The sequence below is a fragment of the Paracoccidioides lutzii genome (assembly GCF_000150705.2).
Source record: "Paracoccidioides lutzii Pb01 unplaced genomic scaffold supercont2.45, whole genome shotgun sequence".
Taxonomy (NCBI): domain Eukaryota; kingdom Fungi; phylum Ascomycota; class Eurotiomycetes; order Onygenales; family Ajellomycetaceae; genus Paracoccidioides; species Paracoccidioides lutzii.
Genome location: NW_015440991.1, coordinates 58,291 through 78,933, shown reverse-complemented (window position 1 = coordinate 78,933; position 20,643 = coordinate 58,291). Strand labels below are relative to the sequence as shown.

The following is a 20,643-nucleotide window of genomic DNA, read 5'->3' as shown; positions in this document are numbered from 1 at the left end:
TTATTTAAAAAATTTAAAAGTATTAAGTTGAACCTGATTTAAATTTATAAAATTATAATAATCAAAACAATTAAAGAAAACAGACTGAGAAACATGTGAAATAAATAAATATAATAAACTAGAAGCTTATTACTAAACAATATATAGAATTTCTTATAGATTTTAAAGAGATTTAGCTATTAAACTATATAATTTCAAATTAATATACTAAGATAAAATCTTGATAAAATTGAAATATTTTAAAAAAAATTTAGTTAATTCTAAGCTCTGATCTCATAGAGAATATATTCAAGCTTAGCAATAAATTTAGTAATATAAACTATTAAAGATATATTTAATTTCTACTTTAAACTATATTAGTTTATTTTTCTTTTTAATTATCTTATTTGAATTGTTATATATATAAGAAAGCTGATTAAGAATTAAGTTATAGTTTTAATTTTCTATTTCTTCAGTTTGAGCTAATTAAAAAAGAATAATTATTTATATATTTGAATTTAGATTTAAATAAATATATTAAAACTAAGTAATTAAATTTTCAATAGTAGTTTGATCAATATATAGTTTTACTTTAATTGTTAGGAGTTAGATATCAAATTTCAAAGTTTTATCAGTGAACTTTTTAGAGTGTAATAGTGATAGTTTTAGATGAAATTGAAATCTAAAATTATTTAAAGTAGTTTGTCAAAATTAATATTCAGTTTATAAAAATTAATATTTAATCTACAGCTATTGATTTTAACTATAAAGCTTCTGAATAATACTCTCAAATTTTTGACAAAAAGTAGTAAAAAAAGCTTTTATAATAATAATTAAAAAAAAATAAAAATTTAACAAAGGTTTTAAGCACTTCACATAGTTATAATCACTAAAAAACTCAATTAAATACAGGTATAAATATGAATATGGATATAAATATAAATATAAAACTTGCCTACTCAATCTATAAAACTTATGAGAAAATGAAGTTTAATATTATATTATGACTCAATTAAAGTCAGAATGATAATAAAGAAATAGTTTCAATTTATCTACTTAACTAGATAGCTATAATGAGAATAGTAAACTGAAAATTAAAATAATAAATAAACAAGCAACTAATTATATAGAAGTGATTGAGAATCAGATTAAATCAATTTTTAAAATAGATATAATTAGAAATCGAAGTAGATCAATATAAGTAATTAAATAGGATTGAGATCAGAATAGATTAATCTTTAGAATATAGTTAAATAAATCAATTTTAATTTATATATAAGTAAATATATTATAATAATTACTAAATAATTATAATTATTTTTTTCAGAGTAGTGATTTTATATTATAAAGTAATCGTATCACGCGCACTCACTATTAATGAGTACGCCTTTTTATAAAGAAAATGTCATCATAATGAAAATCTTCTAGAATCACTAATCTTCAAAAATTAATTAATAGTTAACATTATATCTATTTATATATAAAGATTTTCTATATACTTATTAAAATATATAGAATCTCTAATAGATTAAGATTTATTAATAATATTATATTATAGTTAGTTGGTATTTGATTTGAAGACTTTAATTTTAATTGATTATAGAGCTCTATTTCTCTCTTTTATATATTCTTCTTCCTTATAATATTTGATCTTGTGATTGATATTTTTAATAATGAGAACTCTATATATCTACATCTTCATATAGCTATTTTTAATAATCTAATATTTATTTATTAAATAATAAGCAAATAATTTATTTTCTTAATATGTATTCAATTCTGTCTGTATTAAACTTTTTTTAAAAATTTTATCTAATCAATAAGTCAGATCAAGTTCAAAGTATTTTTTATCTTTTGTATAATTTTATCTGTTGCTTTGATTTGATGATATAGTTTTATGATTATATCTGAAAATATCAACTGAGAAGTTGTAGTGAAGAATCAGATCTCAGAAAATAAAGTAAAACTGAAGTATTCTTCATTATCATCATTATAAACAAGCAGTTTTAGACTATCATCTATATTATATTATTTCAAGTATTAAAAGATTATTTTTTATTTAATTAAATAGATTTTATAATAAGCAAATCCAGCTCTGATAATAGTAGATTTGAAGGTTTGATGATAAATAATCTCTAAATTAATAAGAAATTACCTCTCACTATATTGTTCATATTTATATCATATAACCTCAATAACTGCTTTTGTATAATAATATTTATATTGCTAAAAAAATATACTATCAAGAGATTGCATTAGATAATTTATATAAGATAAGAATTTAAATATAGTAATATTATAAAAATCACAATATTAAAGAAATTCTTCAGTAAGATGAGATTCATAATTATTAAGCAATAATAATTGATGATTATCAATCTGGTATTTCTTAGTGACAGTATTAAAATATTTTATCTATTCAAATTCAATCTCATTATTAGTGAAGCCAGTATCAAATATGATAATAGCATAATCATTAAACAGATTAAAGTATATATATTAATCTTTTAGATAAATTTTTAATTTTATTATAATTAATAACTTTAATATTATATTATCTATATTAATATATTTTATTGCTGTTATTAATTTATAAAAATATAATGATTGGATGACAAAATTGATATTTTAATTAACACTTATAACTCATTGTTCATGCTCTTCTTCTTGATAAAACTCAATTTTATCATAATTATATATGTTACTAGTATAGAAATTATATTAATTGAAGACTGATTTATAGCAGTTGAACTAGTTGATAATAAAACTTATATTGTCATTTGATACTCATTTTGAATTATAGATTTCTGCTTGATCCTCTTATACTCTAGCAGATATTTAATGAATTAATACACTCACATCTTGCCCATGGTAAAAGTAGCAATATATGAATTAATATAATAATAACTTAGCATTCAATTTATAGTAGCTTCAATATATTCAACTGTAAAAGAATAAAAGTTTTTATTCAGTTAATGAATTCACTTCTTGATTGCTTTCTTCTGACTGCTACTCAACATTCAATTGATTGAAGCTATTATATTTCTTAATCTCTTTCTTTTAATATATTAATATAAAGTTCTATATAGAATTTTAAATTTTCATATCATATTCATGATTTTTAAATTTGATTTTGATTTTAGGATATCTAATATCATTTGAATCTGATCTTTTGAATATTTAATATTATTAAATATAATGATGGTGATTATTAAATTTTGAAGATTGGTGATGAATATATAAGAAAAAGATTTTCATTATAGTGATATTTTCTTTACAATGAAGTGCACTCACTAATGAGAGATAGTGAGTACACATGGCACAATTAATCTGAATAAAGTTTATTTTATATTTTCACATCAATGACTAGTTACATTACTATTTTTAAAAAATATTATCTGAATATATTTACTATATATAAAAACTTAAAAATATATAAAATTCAGTAGTTAAATTTAATTTTAACACTTTTACTATACTCACAAGCTTCATTATAATATAGCAATTGCAATTTCTTTGAACATAAAAGAGTTTCACTGCTCTAATTCAATAATAATTTATTTTAATTTTAATTAAATGTTGTTGAAAGTAAATGATTTGAATTAAAATCTAGTTACTTGAGCTTTAGTGATTTTGATGATTTATGAGTTTATCTAACAATAATCTCCACTTACTAATTAATACTTGTGGGGCCGAAGTTACAGACAAGTAAAAACCCAGTAAGCATGTAATACAACGTCCCTGAGTTTCTAGAGGATATCTCCATGAATATTGATAAGAAAAATTAATAGACTCCTTTACAGAAGTTGCCGGTCCAGTCCAAGCTATTTCCTAATTATCAAACAAAAGTAAAAAAGAAAAAAGTAAAAAGGAAAGTAAATGGAACAGTTAATAGTAGCGGGATGGGGAATAATAACATGCTTGGTAAACAAATCAAAGCATCCAAATCCTCCCGTATATAGTCAGGGATTGTTTATGATACCCCATATGTTACACCAGGACCCATTCACTCCCTCGTTTAACGAATTTATCAATCATCAAGGCAATATCGTTGAGCGCAAATCGACAAACGTAAAACCCAAAAAACTCAGAGGCATGCCTTGTGCTAAGTTCAAGCCCAACATGGGTCTGGGATGAATGTTTTAGACCTGGGTCTTCGACTTGCCGGGCAATTTGATCTGACTCGATCCATTAGCTTCAGCTCTGCTCACTGAGGATTAAAAAAATTGGAAAGGAAATAAATATGGAGAGGTTATCAGATGAACAGTGGAGGGACCACTTACCAAGGACTTGAGCAGCATCGAACAATCTCGCCAGAGCACCCATATAGCTCGCGTTAGGACCTGTACACTGCAGCTGTGTGACATTTCTTTTCGGCGTACGAAAGCCATGACTGTCGGTCATCGGCAGCGAATTCATTGTAAGTGTGTCCTTACTGCCGTACTTCGATACAAATGAAGCAGACGTAGGCCCACCTGTACCAGAGCTCTTCGATCGCAGCTTCCGCCAGGATGTCAAGTACGATTTGCTTGAGCCGCCGGAGGGTTTTGAAGCAGCATTGTCATGAATTGTGGGCATATCTTCTCCTATGGTTGACTTGAAAAGAGACATGGATCCCTGGACCCCAACCTCGTTTCCTAGCTTCTTTGACCAAATATTCTGAACTTGATCTAAAATAGTTTCCAACGATTGCATTTCCTCAAGTACGGCATCGGCGTCATAGGTGTCCGCTTTGGCGAGCTTCAATAGTGCGGCTGTCAAAAGGTCGCAGCTCGATATTTTCTCTTCCACACCTTTTAACTTAACACTCTGAACTCGCCACACATCCCTTGGTATAAAGAGTTTGGTTGTAAGATATCCACCACGGGGATGAGCAATGGTCTGATAGAGACACCGCATTAGCCAGAATGGGCGAAGAAGAAAGGACTGCGGACATGGCTCCAAGGGTAAAGGAGCATGTGGAACAGATAGGTTAGGAGACCCTGGAGTTGTGGGTGAGTGAATATTGCTATCGAAAAGGTTGAGTCCTCCAGCATGAATGCTATTGGCAGCAAGTGAGTTGGTGGTAGGGTTATGTGCAGGAGGCAAAGAAGGAGTAGTCGCTTTTCTTTGATCCAAATTCGCAAAAGTTGCACTATATGATGTCCCCGGTGCCTGAGTAGGGATATCAGGTGTTGAAACGGACATGCCTCTAGCTTTCATTGCCTTGAGGCTCGAGGATGATATGTTCTTTCTAAGATTCTCTGGGGCTGATGCAACCTTTGCTACCATACGTGACGGGGAGGGTAAAAAGCTGTTGTCATGTGTCTCTCGTGGTTGTAGTTTAGTGGAATGTATAATGGAATCGGTAAGGGGAGCTTCCACATGATCAGAGCCCCTGGATGTATATTTTGTGGGGCTACTTGCTGTGTCTATTTTGATTTCGGAAGCCGAATCTTGCGAAATGGGAACACAAGTCTTAGGCACGCTTTCCAGCACTGGTGAGACCATCGGGGCCGTCTGTGGCCCATTCGTGTCAGGTAATATGTGGGAAATTGTCTCAATGGACAATTCTGCAGGGTTCTGATCATTCAGTCGCCTTCCCCTCACGCTTGTCGATCCCGTCAATGTGGTCTGAGCAGATATCGGTCCTAATGCCACTGACGGCAAAGATGCTGCGAATGTCGGTGCCAATACTGGCGGTTGCGGTAATGCAGAGACAGGAGGTGGATGTGGGGGTGAGGATGTTGATATCATCCTCGCATCAAATGACTGGAATTCGACCCCCTCTGCGAGAGTGGAGAGCGATGTACCAGCAGTCGTTAAATTCGAAGCAACGGAACTCCCCCATGTTCTGCCAGAAAAACCACTTGAGTCGGACTGGCGCGGGAGGGCCGATTTCGACTGTAGGTCAAATTCGAAGTCGGCCATCATTTCTTCCAGGATGCGTTCTTCCTCCTCGGCTTCAACGTCATCACCATAGCTTGGATGAATTGCATCAACATTTGCCCACCCAGGTTCCTCCAATATTCTCCGTTTTTCTCTATTCTTCGCTGACACGGCTTCAGATTCCAACTGTACCTCCCGAGCCTTTTGTTTTGCTAACTCAACGTTCCGCCTCACATTGGATACGATATCATCCGTATACATGGTATCTGCATCATTAGCTGGTTCAAATCCTTCATCATATGCAGCCTCCACAGCAGCATCCAGGGCAGCATCAAATTCTGCTTCAGTACCTCCGCTGGTATTCCGAGCATGTTTTGGTCTAATATAGAGTAACGACGATCTTGACCGAATTGAGGAGTTTGACGAAGCTCCAGACTCGTCAATGGTGTCAAGCCAGGAGGTTGACCCATTGCTCGCATCACGGGAATGCTGATTTACCAAAGGGAGAAGGGGGTTCGATACTTGAGTTGAGGGTCGATTGGTGAAATCGATCCGCTGAGGATATGCGCTCGACGAGGAAGGCATTTTACCCAATGTGGTGGGATCCGAACGAGCATTTTTCAGTGTTTCGGTTGAACTTTGGGGTTTTATTCGAAAATCTTTCTTCAGCGACTGGGACTGTGAATGTTCACGAAAAGGAGGGGGATTTAATTGGGGATTAGCGAATCTAACATCTTCATCGAAGGTTGAGGGGAGGAGGGATTGTCGTCTGGGAGGGATTTGGGAGAGCGCCAGGCTGCGCTGCTCTGTGGAGTTGCTAGCATAAGGAGGATTTTTGGTAATAAGTTTTGCGGTTGTGGTTGTGAGAACATGGGTATCCTGACGCTCAGCCCCAGCATCAGGATAAAGCGTGAAAATCCCATCCGACGGTGACTCTTCGTTAGGAGGAGGATCGGGTAAAGCCTTTCCATCGACGTGTTGAGAGGAGAGGCCAAGGCGTCGAAGTTCGTTTATCCGACTAGAATAAGTATTACGCTGGATGAATCAATGTCAGAAATTGAAACTGCGGATTTTGTGAGGGATCAAAGAGCTTTAAGCTACCACGGGGCCTGAAGAAAAGATTGGGCACTGAAAGGGTCACATACAATCTCCTCCAACTTCTGTTTCTCGTCATTACCACCACTCCGATGCATCACTTGTTGTAGGAGCTGACAAGCGTCGTTGTAGGCATCTATGGCACCCTCGTAGTTTGTAGCATTGTCAAGAAGAACGGCAGCATTCGCTTTCTGTAGCGCCCTGGACAGCATTGTCTTCTGGGATGGTCCTCGATTTGTCCGGTCCTGTCTTTTCTCTGTATTCATTGAGGAAAAGAACAACAGATCACGCCGAGCAAGAAGTTTTGACGCAGAGTCGAGCCTAGCAGCATTAGCCAGCAAAACGGCTTCAGCCTCGTCCGAGAGGCATGAAGACAGAACCTAGGTATTCTCCTTCACTAATGCCCAGTGCTGTAGCTTTGTCCCTCCTCTTAACTTGCTGTGAGGTGTCTATTGCGATCGAGGCAGTTATACGGTAAGTATACTTAATTCCAGGGAAGGGAGAGGAGCGGGAAATTCTTATCGTATTGAGGGAAATATTTTTCCCTGGTAAGCTGGAAGATTGGCAGGTCAGTCGGTAGTCGAGGACACGATTTGGGGGGGGGGGGGGGATTCAGTACGGGAATGCAGCGTGACGGCTTATTTGGCAGGATAAGAATTTGTTGTTGTTGAGCAGGTTATCATCGTTCAACTCTGGCTTGTTTAGAGTAAATATAATCAGCAGCGGTGCTAAGCGATTCATTCACAAGGACCAGAGGTAACTCAATCATAAGAATTTAATAGGCGATGTCCGGAATGACAGATGTAACCGGAATCGATGAAATGAAACGAGCACTCATTTAGCCACCTGCTCGTGGTTGGGAAGTGTGGGGGATATCCAAGGCTAAATAAATACTCTTTTCAGTCCCAAACATAAGCAAGTCGCCGTTTGACGTAAAAGAAGCCAGTTACAACCAGAACCACCGGGGAATAATCGAACTCCTGTTAGACGACTGGACAACTTAACGAGCAAATAAGTTAACTAATGTAGTCCATCACCTTCATAATCAAACCCACCCAAGTCTATCCACATTCATCAAATCATTTTAAAATGCTCACAAAGTCAAAAGATCAAGCTCCTAATTTGGGGGAAGGCTTTCCTTAGCTATTGTAGCCTATTAAAAAAAAAACCTCAACTATTAGAGCTGCTGCTAAGACATACGACTTCTCTAACTCTACCTTGTGCAATCAAATCACGGGAGTCAAAATGTGCTCAAATGCTCAATTTTCTAATAGAATGTTATCTTCTGCAGAAGAAAAATCTCTAGTTCAATGAAGAATCTTCATGAATAAGAGAGGTCAGCCTCCCCGAGTCAAAAACGTATGAAATATGATAGATTTACTACTCTCTACTCAGATTACGTCTGTCCAGCTGGAGGATCCCTCTATGGTTTGGACCCGGGCCGCAAAGTTTTGGTACGACTATCTTACGGCCCTCCTACGGACAGTGATTTTGCTCCTATTCCTTCTGACCCTGCCCTTTGGCGTCATACGACCCGTACTCATCTCTATATGGCAATTTGTGTAGATGATAAAGTAACCCGAAAAGGGTAAAGATAATTTAAAAAAGACGTGAGGTTGATGAATGAATGTCGATGAAGATAATTCGGAGGCTGATCTTCATTTATTCGCAGAGGATCCAACGGACGCTGATTGGCTAGTTGAGATTTTTCGCAACGAAGCTGGAGATCAAAAATTTGAAAGAACTGTCAAAATATCTGGGTATGGAAGTTAGTCGCGAAGAAAGACGCATCAAGTTGAAACTCCGACATTATATCGAACGACTAGTAGAGGATTTCCACCTGGAAGACGCTGTGCTGTCACGTCAGAACGCATAAGATTTAGTAGTATTTGTAAAGACTAGCTAATTTATATGATCACTATAATAATGACTATGAGCTCAAGAGGATGAAGAAAAAAAACAGTAAGAAAAAATTGAAATATAAATATATGTGTGTATATGTACATAAGCTTAGTTATAAGTAAGGTATATAGCTGTAGCAGTCAAAGATCTGAGACATACAAGTGATATGATACTTGTGATACATCTTCACAGCTGAGTGCTGTCAGACATGAAGCTGAAGAGATTATCTAAACAGATCATAAATAGAAAATGCAGATATTTGTTAAAGACATAATACAAGAAGTAAGTAAACAAATTAGTAAGAAAAATAATAAAAAAAACTAATTACAAAACATATTCATTAATAAGTGATAAGATCAGTAATATTTATCAATCTAAATTGATGTATAAATAAGATGTGTTTTTATGACTTCAATGACTTTGTAAATTATCTGAAATTAAAGAGTTTTATTCTTGCAGATGCTTATTTGATTCAGATAAAAGATGTTTTTAACAAATAAAAAATAGTATTTTTTATCACAATTTCTCTGAAAATTGAGCTTTAAAATAAGAAAAATGAGCTTCTTTATATTAGACTCAGCGCTGGGGCTAGGTTTATCTCCATCATGTGATCACACCACACATGTAACCTAGCAGATCAGTCATGATCTGATCACATGATCATGTGAGCTGTTTATAATCTGAGCAGATTCTGACACTTTATTTTCCTCATCAATCTTAGTATTTTCATTATATAGCAGTTAGTAATGCAGAGAGTTTTCTTATGCAGCTTGCATTCACTTTCTAACATAATATTAAGATTTCCTTCTACCTTTTCACTCAAATTTTAGTAAAAAACTCAAATACTTCAGTTGAATTAAAATCTGCTAGTTGAGAGTCTGACAACATATCAAATCAACTGTTAAAGATAATAGTACTGTCAAAGACAATAGTTCAATCTAACATCAGATGATCATCACAGGCTCTCAATTTCTTGAAAGAGATTAAAAGAACTGATGATATATTCTAATAAAATCAATTGACCAATCATATTTGTCAATTGAAAAATTCAAAAAGGCAATTCAATCAGATAAGAATTATATCTATAATGAATTAGCAGTAATCTTTGATAGTATTTTTGATGATGAGAAGGTATTGAGAGACATAGTCACATATTTGCATATAAAATAAAATAATACTACAGTTCAAACAGTTATCAAGCAAGATTAAATTAATAAGCTTATTGCAGAATATAATGAGCTTAGTCATATCTTAGTTCAAATAACAGTCAGCAATCAAGCAATAAGTCAAGACATCATTCTCTCAGAGAATGCAAAAAGATCTATCAAGATTGATAACTTAAAATATCTTACTAATGATAAAAAATTAAAGTTTGAGTATTGAATCTCTTACATGAAGAATAAGCTCTATGAGAATGTTGATCATTATTCTATATAATACATAAAAATTACATATATTGAGAATCAGATAAATGAGAATACAGCATATTATATTATATCTCATATGAAAAAAATTTACTCTGAATAATATTAAACTACAGAGGAGATATTTGAGCATATTAAATCAATATATAAGAATGCTAACAAGCTATAAAATGTTAAAAGTGAGTATCACAAGCTGATTATATACAATAAGAATAATTATCATGAATTTGTCACAAAATTCTTATATATGATGAGTGAGATCAAGATTGTCAAGAGAGACTATAATATAAACTTTAATAATAAGCTATTCTTTAATTTTCAGAGAATAATAGTAGTAGTTAATGCAATTATTAATATATATATTGAGTTTTAAAAAATTTATATTTAGATAACTTATATTCATCAGATAATCAATGCTATTCAGAAGTTAAAGAGCTTATAAATAAATAAATTTAATTCTTTTAAGTAAAATATCTCACAAATCTTCAACAGTCAAATTCTCTCTGACATCTCTACTATAAAATCCTTTATAATAAAGAAAACTGTGAGCATCTGTTCAGACATTCAGTGCTACTACTATAAAAAAAAAGATAATATTGCAAGAAACTATTTCATAAAATAAAAGTTTTAATAAATGATCACTAAGTTCACAGAGAATGACACTTTTAAATCTTCAGTAAATTCAGAAAAAGAGTGAGTTTGAAAGAAGACTTCATCTCAAATGATTCAATAGTTTATGAGAACTTTGATATAAAAAACTTGATTGAGAGAAAAAGCTTTAATGTATCAATCAAGTTAGTATATAATAAAATTACTACTTCTACTAATTCTCTTACTGATACTGAAGTGAATGATGTGAATTTTATTGATACTCAATATAATATAGAATTGATGAGATTCTTCAATAGAAAGTTTCAATAACTCTTATTCAAATACTATATAAAGGGATACAATGATACTTCTGATGAAGTAATAGTGTAAAGAGTTAAGCTTTAAGAACTAGAGACTAGTTCTCCTATATAACAAGGACAAATTGCTTGAGAAAGGGAAGAAAAGAATGAGATGAGAACTTGAGCTTAAGCAAGCTCGCGTAACATGATCATGTGCGCACATGTGAATGATGATTAGGCTGAGTCAGCCAGCCAGAGCAAATGATGACTAGGCTGAGTCAGCCAGTCAGAGCAAATCTAGAGGTTCAATCTCTTATAATACTTCTCTTCTTCCTCTTTGTTGCAGGCCTTTATGACTATTTAAAGCTCTCTTTACATCTAATTTTGCCTGCTGAGAGGCCTCCCAAGTGTTCAAGGCCTTCACTTTTTATAGAAAACTTGTGTCATTTCATGTAGACTCAGCTCAATCTATTCATTTAACAAGATATTGCTTTTTCCTCTGATAGGTTCATTCACTCTGAATTTTCTCAATCTCAAACTCAGGTCCTTTCAGAATCTCTATAGTCAGTGACTGTCAGTCAGTTTGTCTCTGACTAGGTAGAGAATCTGTCACTGCAGCATGTAGAAGCTTTACATTAAAGACATTGTGAATGTCAGATGAGACATTCAGTTAGTAAGCATGAAATTCTATCTTTTCTAGCACAGTATATTGATTGTATTTTATGTTCACCTTCTTGCACAGATGATTAGTTCTCATGTTCTCTAAGCTCAATCAGACCTTGTCTTCAGGTTGAAAGCTTGAAGCTGAGTCTCTTCATCTATTCATGTATTTCTTTTGAGATTGCTAAGTATCTATCATTTTTACTTCAGCTCACTTCAACACTTCACAGGTCTTTTTCATATAATCATTTGCAAACTCAATGAGATTATGTGATGTTTCAACAGGAAGTGCATCAGCTATATCAATGAAGAAGACATGAAAAAGATGTGTTAAAAAGAATAATCTCACACTCATTGAGGCAGTATCTCTATTATTGATGGCCAGCTCTGCTAGAGAGAGTCATTTACACCAGTCATTCTGTTGAAAGCTAATGTACTTGTGTAGGTAGATTTTCAGAGTCTGATTCATTCACTCTGTAGCTTCATTAGTCTCTGAGTGATAGACTGTGAAGAGTTGTCTCTTAATGTCTAATTTCTCACACATCTGAGTTCAAAACATGCTTGTGAAAGTCAACTCTCAATCTGACACTATCATCTTAGAAATGTCATGTCAAGAGATGATGTTATGAAGAAACACTCTAGTCACTGTCTCTGCATCAGTTTTCTTAACTGCTTTTAATATAACTCTCTTGATCAGTCTGTTTGTTATAATCATGATGTTTGTGTATTCTTTAGAGCTTGATAAGTTTACAATAAAGTTCATAGAAAGCTTCTGCCACATGCATTCAGAAATGAAGAGAGGCTTAAGTAGTCTCTGATGTCAATCTCTTCATATGATGTTTGATCTGCAAAGGTGACAGTTCCTGATCATTCTTCTCACATCAGCAGCATAGCCTGATCAGTAGAACTCACATCTTAGAACTTCTGCTGTTTTCTCTCATCTGGAATGACTGGTAAGAGGTGAGTTATGAGTCTCATACACTAACCTGGTTTGAAGAGGTTCAAAGTCTGGCATTCACTTATGATCTCAAAAGAGAAGCTCCTTATTCTCATTTAAAGAGCACTCAGAGACAGAGATATTAATGCTGAGTTCAGAAGAAAATCTGAATCTTTCCTCACAAAGAGTTTGCTTCAGACACTGCAGAATCTTGTCATTTTTGCAGATCTCATTTCACTGAGCTTGAAGAGACATCTCAGGTTTCACACTGACAGCAGTCACTATTGATTCTATTTTAGATATCAGTACATTAAACTTAAGTAGTTGAGCTTGTCTCTGCTTGATTCTCTCATCATCAGTGCCCTGTGACATGTCCTGCTCTCTTCATGATAAAGTGTCTGATTCAGCATTCAACTTCCCTGGCCAGTAATCAATTCTGAAGTTGAATTGATAGAGAATATTCATTCAATGTAGCTGTTTTTCATTTAGTCTGTATGTAGTCATGAAGTATTTTAGATTTTTATGATCTGTGAGGATCTTGAATTCCTTTACACTTCATAGCTCAGTGTCTCATTCCTTTAAACACTCAATTATCACTAATAACTTCTTATCATGAATCTCATAGTTGCATTCCGCAGGTGAATGCTTCTGAGAGAAGAAGATACATGAGTGTAGAATGCTCTGCTCATCATATTGTAGCAGCACTTCTTCTGAGACATAATCTGAGAAGTCTGTTTCCAATATAGTCTCACAGTCAGAGTCAAATTGAAGCAGGATTAGAGCAGAGATAAACATTGATTTTAAACATTTAAAAGCTTCCTCAGCCTTGCTCATTCACAAAAAAGGAATATTCTTGCATGTAAGAATTATCAGTGAGATCACAATCTTTGAGAAATCCCTGATAAATCATCTATAGAAATTGACAAAGCCTAAAAATCCTCATACATCTTTAAGAGTAATAGGTGTCACTCATTTCAAAACAGCTTTAACCTTCTCTGAATTCATTTGTATACCCTTGCTCACTTCAATAATGAATTCAAGATATTTTATGCTATTCATCTTGAACTCACTCTTTCTGATGTCTGCCTGCAGGCCTGCTTTCTATAGATGCATAAGCATCTTTTGTACATACTCACAATGCTCATATAAGCTTCTTGAGGAAAATATCAAGATGTTATCTAAATAGACTAAGCAGAAGTCATCCAGATATTTATGTAATGCTCAGTTGATATATTTTTGAAACATGCTCAGAGCATTAGCCAAATCAAAGAGTGTAATCAGCAACTCAAATAGCTCATATCTGGTTCTAAAGACTGTCATCCACTCATCACCTTCTGTGATTTGAATCTTGTGAAAAGCTGCAATAATATTCAGCTTAGTGAATCATTTAGCCTGTTCAATTCATTATAGAGTCCCACTGATTAATGATAAAGAATATCAATTCTTTCAGATGATTTTGTTAAAAGCTCAATAGTTCACACAGAATCTTAGCTCATCTCTAGACTTCTTCATGAATAGTACAGGGGCAGCTGCAGGGGAGTTGCTCACTCTAATAAAACCCTTATCTAGATAATCTGTAAGAGTCTTTTGCAAAGCCAGTAGTTTCTCTTGAGACATATTATATAATAAGCCTCAAGGAGGTTGTTCTGTGCTATCATCAGTCTTTTTAATCAGTTCAATTTTATAATCTATACCTGGGTCACAAAGTAAGAGTAGAGTGTCAGCTGCTTCCTTATCAAATATGTTTAAAAACTCATGATAATGTTCAGACAGTTTTTCTCTAGAATCAATCTTTGATTTCACTTCTAGAGTCTTTTGAATGTCAGTCAAACTGACAGTAAAGATCTCAATGTTTCACTTCTCTCAAGTGCTCACAAGTCTAGAGAAGCTTACAGCAGAGATGGAAATCACATCAGCTTTTACATTTGAACTAGACTCTACATCTATACCACTCTCTTCAAATCTCATAATTCTTTGATGAGGGATCACAGTCACCTTTTGCTGAGCCAGCCAGGGGTCACCTAGATACATATCATGATCATGTAACTCATTCACCACATAGAGAAAGGCTCATTCAGTTACATGACCATCTATATCAATTTGAATACCAGTTACTCTGCTCATAAAGAGTCTCATGAAGTCTTCAAAGCCAGTCATTTTAACAGAGAGAATTTCAATACACAGGAGCTTATGCTTGTTAATGTAGGATTGAGAAATAAGATCATAGACATTACATTTACTGTCTATCATTGCTCTAGTTGAAAAGGCATTATCTACTAGAGCATTGACAGTGAAGGATTTGAATATCATTTTAGATTTAAATCTTCTTCATTGCTTTCTCATAAGCTCTTTACTTTGCTCCTTTCAGTGTCTTTTGATTAGAGCTACTCTTTTCTCAAATCCTCACTCATATCCACATTGTTGTTGTCCAGTACCAGCTTGAGAATCACCTTAGCTATTGTGGGGGTGACAGAGTGTCTGAGAGATTTGAACAGACAGCTCTTAATCATATGACCTCTGACTTCACATCTCAGGCACAGGCCTTGTACGGCAGCCTATAGTGACATTTGGGTCAAATGGGTTTTTTTGTGTTTTTCCACTGTAATTACTTAATTCCACTTATAGACACTCACCAATAGAGATTTTTATGAGGATTTGTCTGTTGCAGAAACATCTCATTTCATTCTGATTAAGCTAAGAAAAAAATCAAATCAAAAAAACAATCAAAAAACAATCATTTTCCTGGATATCATCAAAAAATCAAAATGAAAAATCAAAAAAAGTGAAAAAAGTGAAAACTACTAATAACCATTTCCACGTCCTGGGATGCGACTGCCTGTCATGATTTGTCGCAACCTCTGCACCAATTTCATATCCCTTTCCTGGATGGTAACACGTTTGGCATGGATGGCGCATAGATTTGTCACTAACATCTCATTGATTAGTATAATGATTAGTAGATTAGCTTGTAAAATCCAGTCATTTCTTACTTGTGAATTCATCAATCAAAACCGCCTCTGCAGCCTCCTGCAAAGCCAGAATTGCAGATGCTTGAAATCGAAGATCACCATATATATCTGCTGCAATTTCACGGACAAGACGCTGGAATGGGAGCTTGTGAATAAGAAGCTCAACATCACGCTGATAACGGCGGATTTCACGGAGAGCAGTGGCTAAAATAATTAAATTAGATATTCAAATTCAAAAAATCTATGAATATACTTTTACTTACTGCCAGCTTTTCGACGATAGCGACGTCGAGGTTTCACATGAGCCACATGCTGTCCTGGAGGATGCTTTCCCCCCTTTCTTGCCTTGCTGGCTATATTTTTTTTTGCCCCTCTCTGTTGAACACATTTTCTTGCAGTCATTTTGGTACGAGCCATTTTTGCGTGGATTTGATGATTCTAGCTGCTTATTTACTGATTAGTATAATAACTAGTATAAAAATGACCTGTGGCTCACTTACATGGCGAAAACAAGAAGATATTTTAAAAATTTTCTCCAGGGGGGGGGGGGGGGGGGGGGCGTGTAGAATGAGATGGATGAAAAGATTAAAAGATTGGAAAAGAAAAAGAGCAAAAAGATAAGATCTTTGAAGTGAGAGTGCGGTTATGTGTGCAGTTATGTGCAGTTGATGAATAACACAACAACACAAGCACGCTCAAATAGGCAATCAAGTGAACACAACAACACATCACAAAGAATATCAACATTGATTTTCAATTCTTTCAAATCTTCTTTCTCCTGTCTCACTACTTCTGCTCTGCTGCCTGCCTGCCTTTTTATTCTATCAATCATTGTATCAATCAACTATTTCCTGCGCCAGATTCTTTGTTTCCCACTTCAAGATCAGTTTTTTTCTCATCCTATCAAAATGACACGCCGCGGACCAAAGCCTGGAGCCACAGCTGGCCAGAAACGAAAAGCTGATGAAGAAATGTCGATTAACCCTCACACAAAAAGAGCAATGAAACGAAGGGAAAAAATGAATGAGGAGGAGGCCACTATTGAACGGGCGAAGAATGCAGATCGTGCAGCAGTAAATTATCATATTCGACAGCTGAAAAATACCGATGCATTCAGAGAGGCAAATACTGAGGATCAAAAGAAGATGATTGAGGATAAAAGAACAGAGATCATGAATAAAAGGTAGTTAACAAATCTTGAAATCTTGTTAATATAAATATTAATAGAATATAGACTTAGCACCGGGATTACAGCATCGATGCTGGAGCAGAGACAGGAAGATATCTCAAAACCAAGTGAAAAGTAAGTTCTATATTCTACTAATCATTATATTAATCATTCTAATGATTTATCACAGGCTTGCCGCATGGAATCATTTGTTAGATTCTGAGGACACCATGCAAGAAGTGAAATGGCGGCTGGAAGATGAAAAACGGTTTGGTAAAGAAAATATGCCAACTGAGGAAGATTCCCGGGCTGCGTATGAGGAAGGGGTGAAACTGATGAAAAAAGGAGGAAGTCTTGCTGCTGTTTTATACAAGCAGTGGATTCTCTCATGGAAAGATATCAGCAATTCTCTTTTTCAAAAATTCCGACATCATTCTTTCAACAATACTGCCAGTCATCATCGATTTTTAAAAACAATTTCAAATCAGGAGCTTTCTGTTTTGAAAATGCTGCTTTGTGCAGAACAAATTGACTCAAATTTGGCAAAGAGATGGTGGAGTGAGCAAAAGACTGAAGATTCAGAAAAGGATATTGATGCTCGTAAACAGGCTCATAGAGCCTTTAAAGAGGAAATGACTCCAGAGGAATTTATGCAAATGAGATGGAGCCCGGATGAGTGCATGTTTTTTAAGTCTGAAAGTTGATTTTTTTTTTTTTTGTTTTTATGATTATAGCAATCATTCTACTAATCTGTTTTTTGTTGAAAAATTTTTTTATATTAAAGCAAGCTAAGTTAGTTAGTTTAGTACATTATCTGTTTGTTTTGATTTTCTTATTTAATTTTTTTATGATGTTATAATATTTTCAATTTTTCATTCATTCATTCATTCTTTCTTTCTTTCTTTATTTCTTTATTTTAGAATGATGAATACTTTTTCTTTCACTTTCTTTTAAAATGCCTCCATCTGGTTATTCATATCTTCTTTCTCACAAAGATCTTATTATTAATCTTCATCAACACAATCTAACTCAACAAGATATTATCTCTCAATTGAAACGAGATCATAATCTTGAAGTTAGTCGATCAACTCTTGTTCGTTGTCTTCGAAAATGGAATGTTAGAAAAACCAAGAAATGGGAAGCTGATGAATCAATTCACAATCTTATTCAAGAATTGTTTTCACGAGGCTTGCAGGATGCTGATATTCTATCAGTTATTCAACAAAAGCATCCTGAGTCTCAACTCTCTATACGTGAGCTTCGTCAAATTCGGCAGCAATTGAAACTTCATCAGCGAAGAGATGACTATGAGAGTGATGAGATGCAGAAAGAGCTTATATCTACTGTACAGAAAGAGCTTGACAGTGGATTTATTCAGGGTTTTGGAAGAGGACATCTGTACACCCATTTTAGGCAGCAGGGGCATAGCATTTCACGGTATGTTTTGATTAATATAATGATTAGTATAATACTAATAAAATCAGAGATCGTCTATTCAAAACAGTTCGGCTTCTCGATCCAGATGGAATTACACGTCGGCTAAATGATCTCCAACGTCACCGAGGATCCTACATTGTTCCCGGACCAAATTATCTTTGGTCTATTGATGGTTATTGCAAGCTTCAACATTGGGGAATCGAAATCTATGCAGCAATTGATGCATATTCTCGATATATAGTGTGGATATATATTGGAATCACAAACCGTACTGCTGTTTCTGTTCTTCGACAATTTCTTGATGTTCTACAAGCAACCGATACTTTTCCTCAGGTTATTCGTTCAGATAGAGGAACCGAAACTTCAATGATTGCAGCTGCACAACTCAAACTACATCAAGCAACTGATTCAAATACTTCTTTGAATGAGTGCTATCGATTTGGAACAAGTACACTAAATCAACGAATTGAATCTTGGTGGGGACAACTTGCAAAACAGTTGGCAAATTACTGGAGAGTATGAAATTCCATATTCTTTCTACTAATTATTATACTAATCTTTATGCTAATCTTCTCTCAGCGCTATTTTCTGAATCTCAGTCATACAGGTCTATATCACACCAATAAATTATCTGATCGTATTGCCTTTCTCGCTGTATATATGCCAATTATTCGACAAGAGATGACAAACTATGTGAGAGTCTGGAATAATCATCGAATTCGAGCTCAACGTAAACGACCTGATGGGGTATATGGACAGCCCTGGAAGCTCTATTATCATCCTGATAATGCATTACAGCATGGCTTAAAACCAGATTCACAAGTGCTTTCAGAACTTCACATGCACTTTGAAAACTGGGGTATGTAATATCTTCATTACTAATATCTCTGTTGATCTAATATTATAGAGATACTAATACTTGACAGATATTAATGAGTATCTACCACTGGAGACAAAGAATTGGTGTCAGAATCAGATTTCAAAATTGGGATTTTCTTCTGGAAGAGTCACTGCTGCAGCTGTCAATGAACAGGGTGAACGTATACATAAGATAATATATCTTCAGCTGCGAAAACTTGTACATGATCATATAAGATCTCAACAAGTTCCTATTCTACAGGAATCTGAAAAGCCAACTGGTGCTTGGGACTGGCTGACAGAGCGATTGCAGGAGCATGAGATGAATTTTGATAATGTGATGGAAATGAAAATCTATGATGAGAATAGTGAGAATAGTGAAGATATCAAGCCTGATATCTCTGATGAGAACAGTGAGGATGTTAAGCCAGATGTATCACAGATGTAATTAGATTGAATATGAATAAGTATTCTACTAAGTATTCTACTAAGTATTCTACTAATATTCTCAAGAATATACTTTTTAAGTTTGTTACTATAACAATTATTCTATAAATTTTATATTGTAGTGCTACATGAATTTTGAACTAGATATATATATATATATATATATACAATGTATGTACACCGGACACACAGAATATATGTATTCATATACTCAAACACTCTATAACTTGAAAATTATAATCATATATAGTTATATATTCCAATCTAAAGTTATTGACAGTATTAAAATATATATCAATAAACAATTTTCTTAATTGATACAGAAATATTCTGTAGTGTGTACACTGTAACTAACTCTTTGAAGATATTTTATAATATTACTCATCATGTCTAACACTCCCAAAGCAGTTAGCTATTATACTAATCATTATACTAATCAGGTTACCCAAATCCACACACACATACACACAATCTCTCACTCTCTTACCCTCAAAAACAGATATATATATATACACACTCAAATTTTCCTGTTCTTCTCTTTGTTGTTTATTATCATCTTGATTTACTTCACTATGTGGACACCATTCTGCCCCAATCGTCCTGGATTTTCTCATGAAGCACACTGTAATAGTGAAGCTGCCTGTCCTTATTGTGGCAAAGCCAATCCATCCACACCAAAATCCTCCATCATCTCTTCAATAAATGATGAAATCATTGTCATTGAAGATAGTCCCAGTCCTCCAGCTCTGACACCGTCACTCTCTGCCACAATTCTTGATCCTGGACCTCCTCAACGAGCACGTCAACTGGCCATTCAAAAAACACAAAAAGTTCAACAAATGACCCCCAATGCTGGTACACCAGTTCAACGTACATCACCTATAAAAGAACCTGCGATCAAACCTGAGCTGAATCAACTATCCTCCTTGCGAAAATCCTACAAAATTCTTATTCATATTTGGAAGTGTGAATACAATGATGCCAAACTACAAACACACTATAACTGGGA

The 20,643-nt window shown here is 34.3% G+C and overlaps 2 protein-coding genes across 2 annotated transcripts; both read right to left on the bottom strand.

The window, feature by feature from the left end:
* Positions 1-3,969: 3,969 nt before the first annotated feature.
* Positions 3,970-7,208, bottom strand: PAAG_08743 (hypothetical protein; the record flags this gene model as incomplete). The annotated part of the gene is made up of 3 exons (XM_002789288.1): positions 3,970-4,157; positions 4,263-6,882; positions 6,993-7,208. 3 exons carry the CDS (start codon positions 7,206-7,208, stop codon positions 3,970-3,972), a joined length of 3,024 nt encoding a protein of 1,007 aa, XP_002789334.1.
* Positions 7,209-15,556: 8,348 nt separating this feature from the next.
* Positions 15,557-16,141, bottom strand: PAAG_08741 (histone H3; the record flags this gene model as incomplete). The annotated part of the gene is made up of 3 exons (XM_015846605.1): positions 15,557-15,681; positions 15,746-15,928; positions 15,988-16,141. 3 exons carry the CDS (start codon positions 16,139-16,141, stop codon positions 15,557-15,559), a joined length of 462 nt encoding a protein of 153 aa, XP_015701402.1.
* Positions 16,142-20,643: the final 4,502 nt, after the last annotated feature.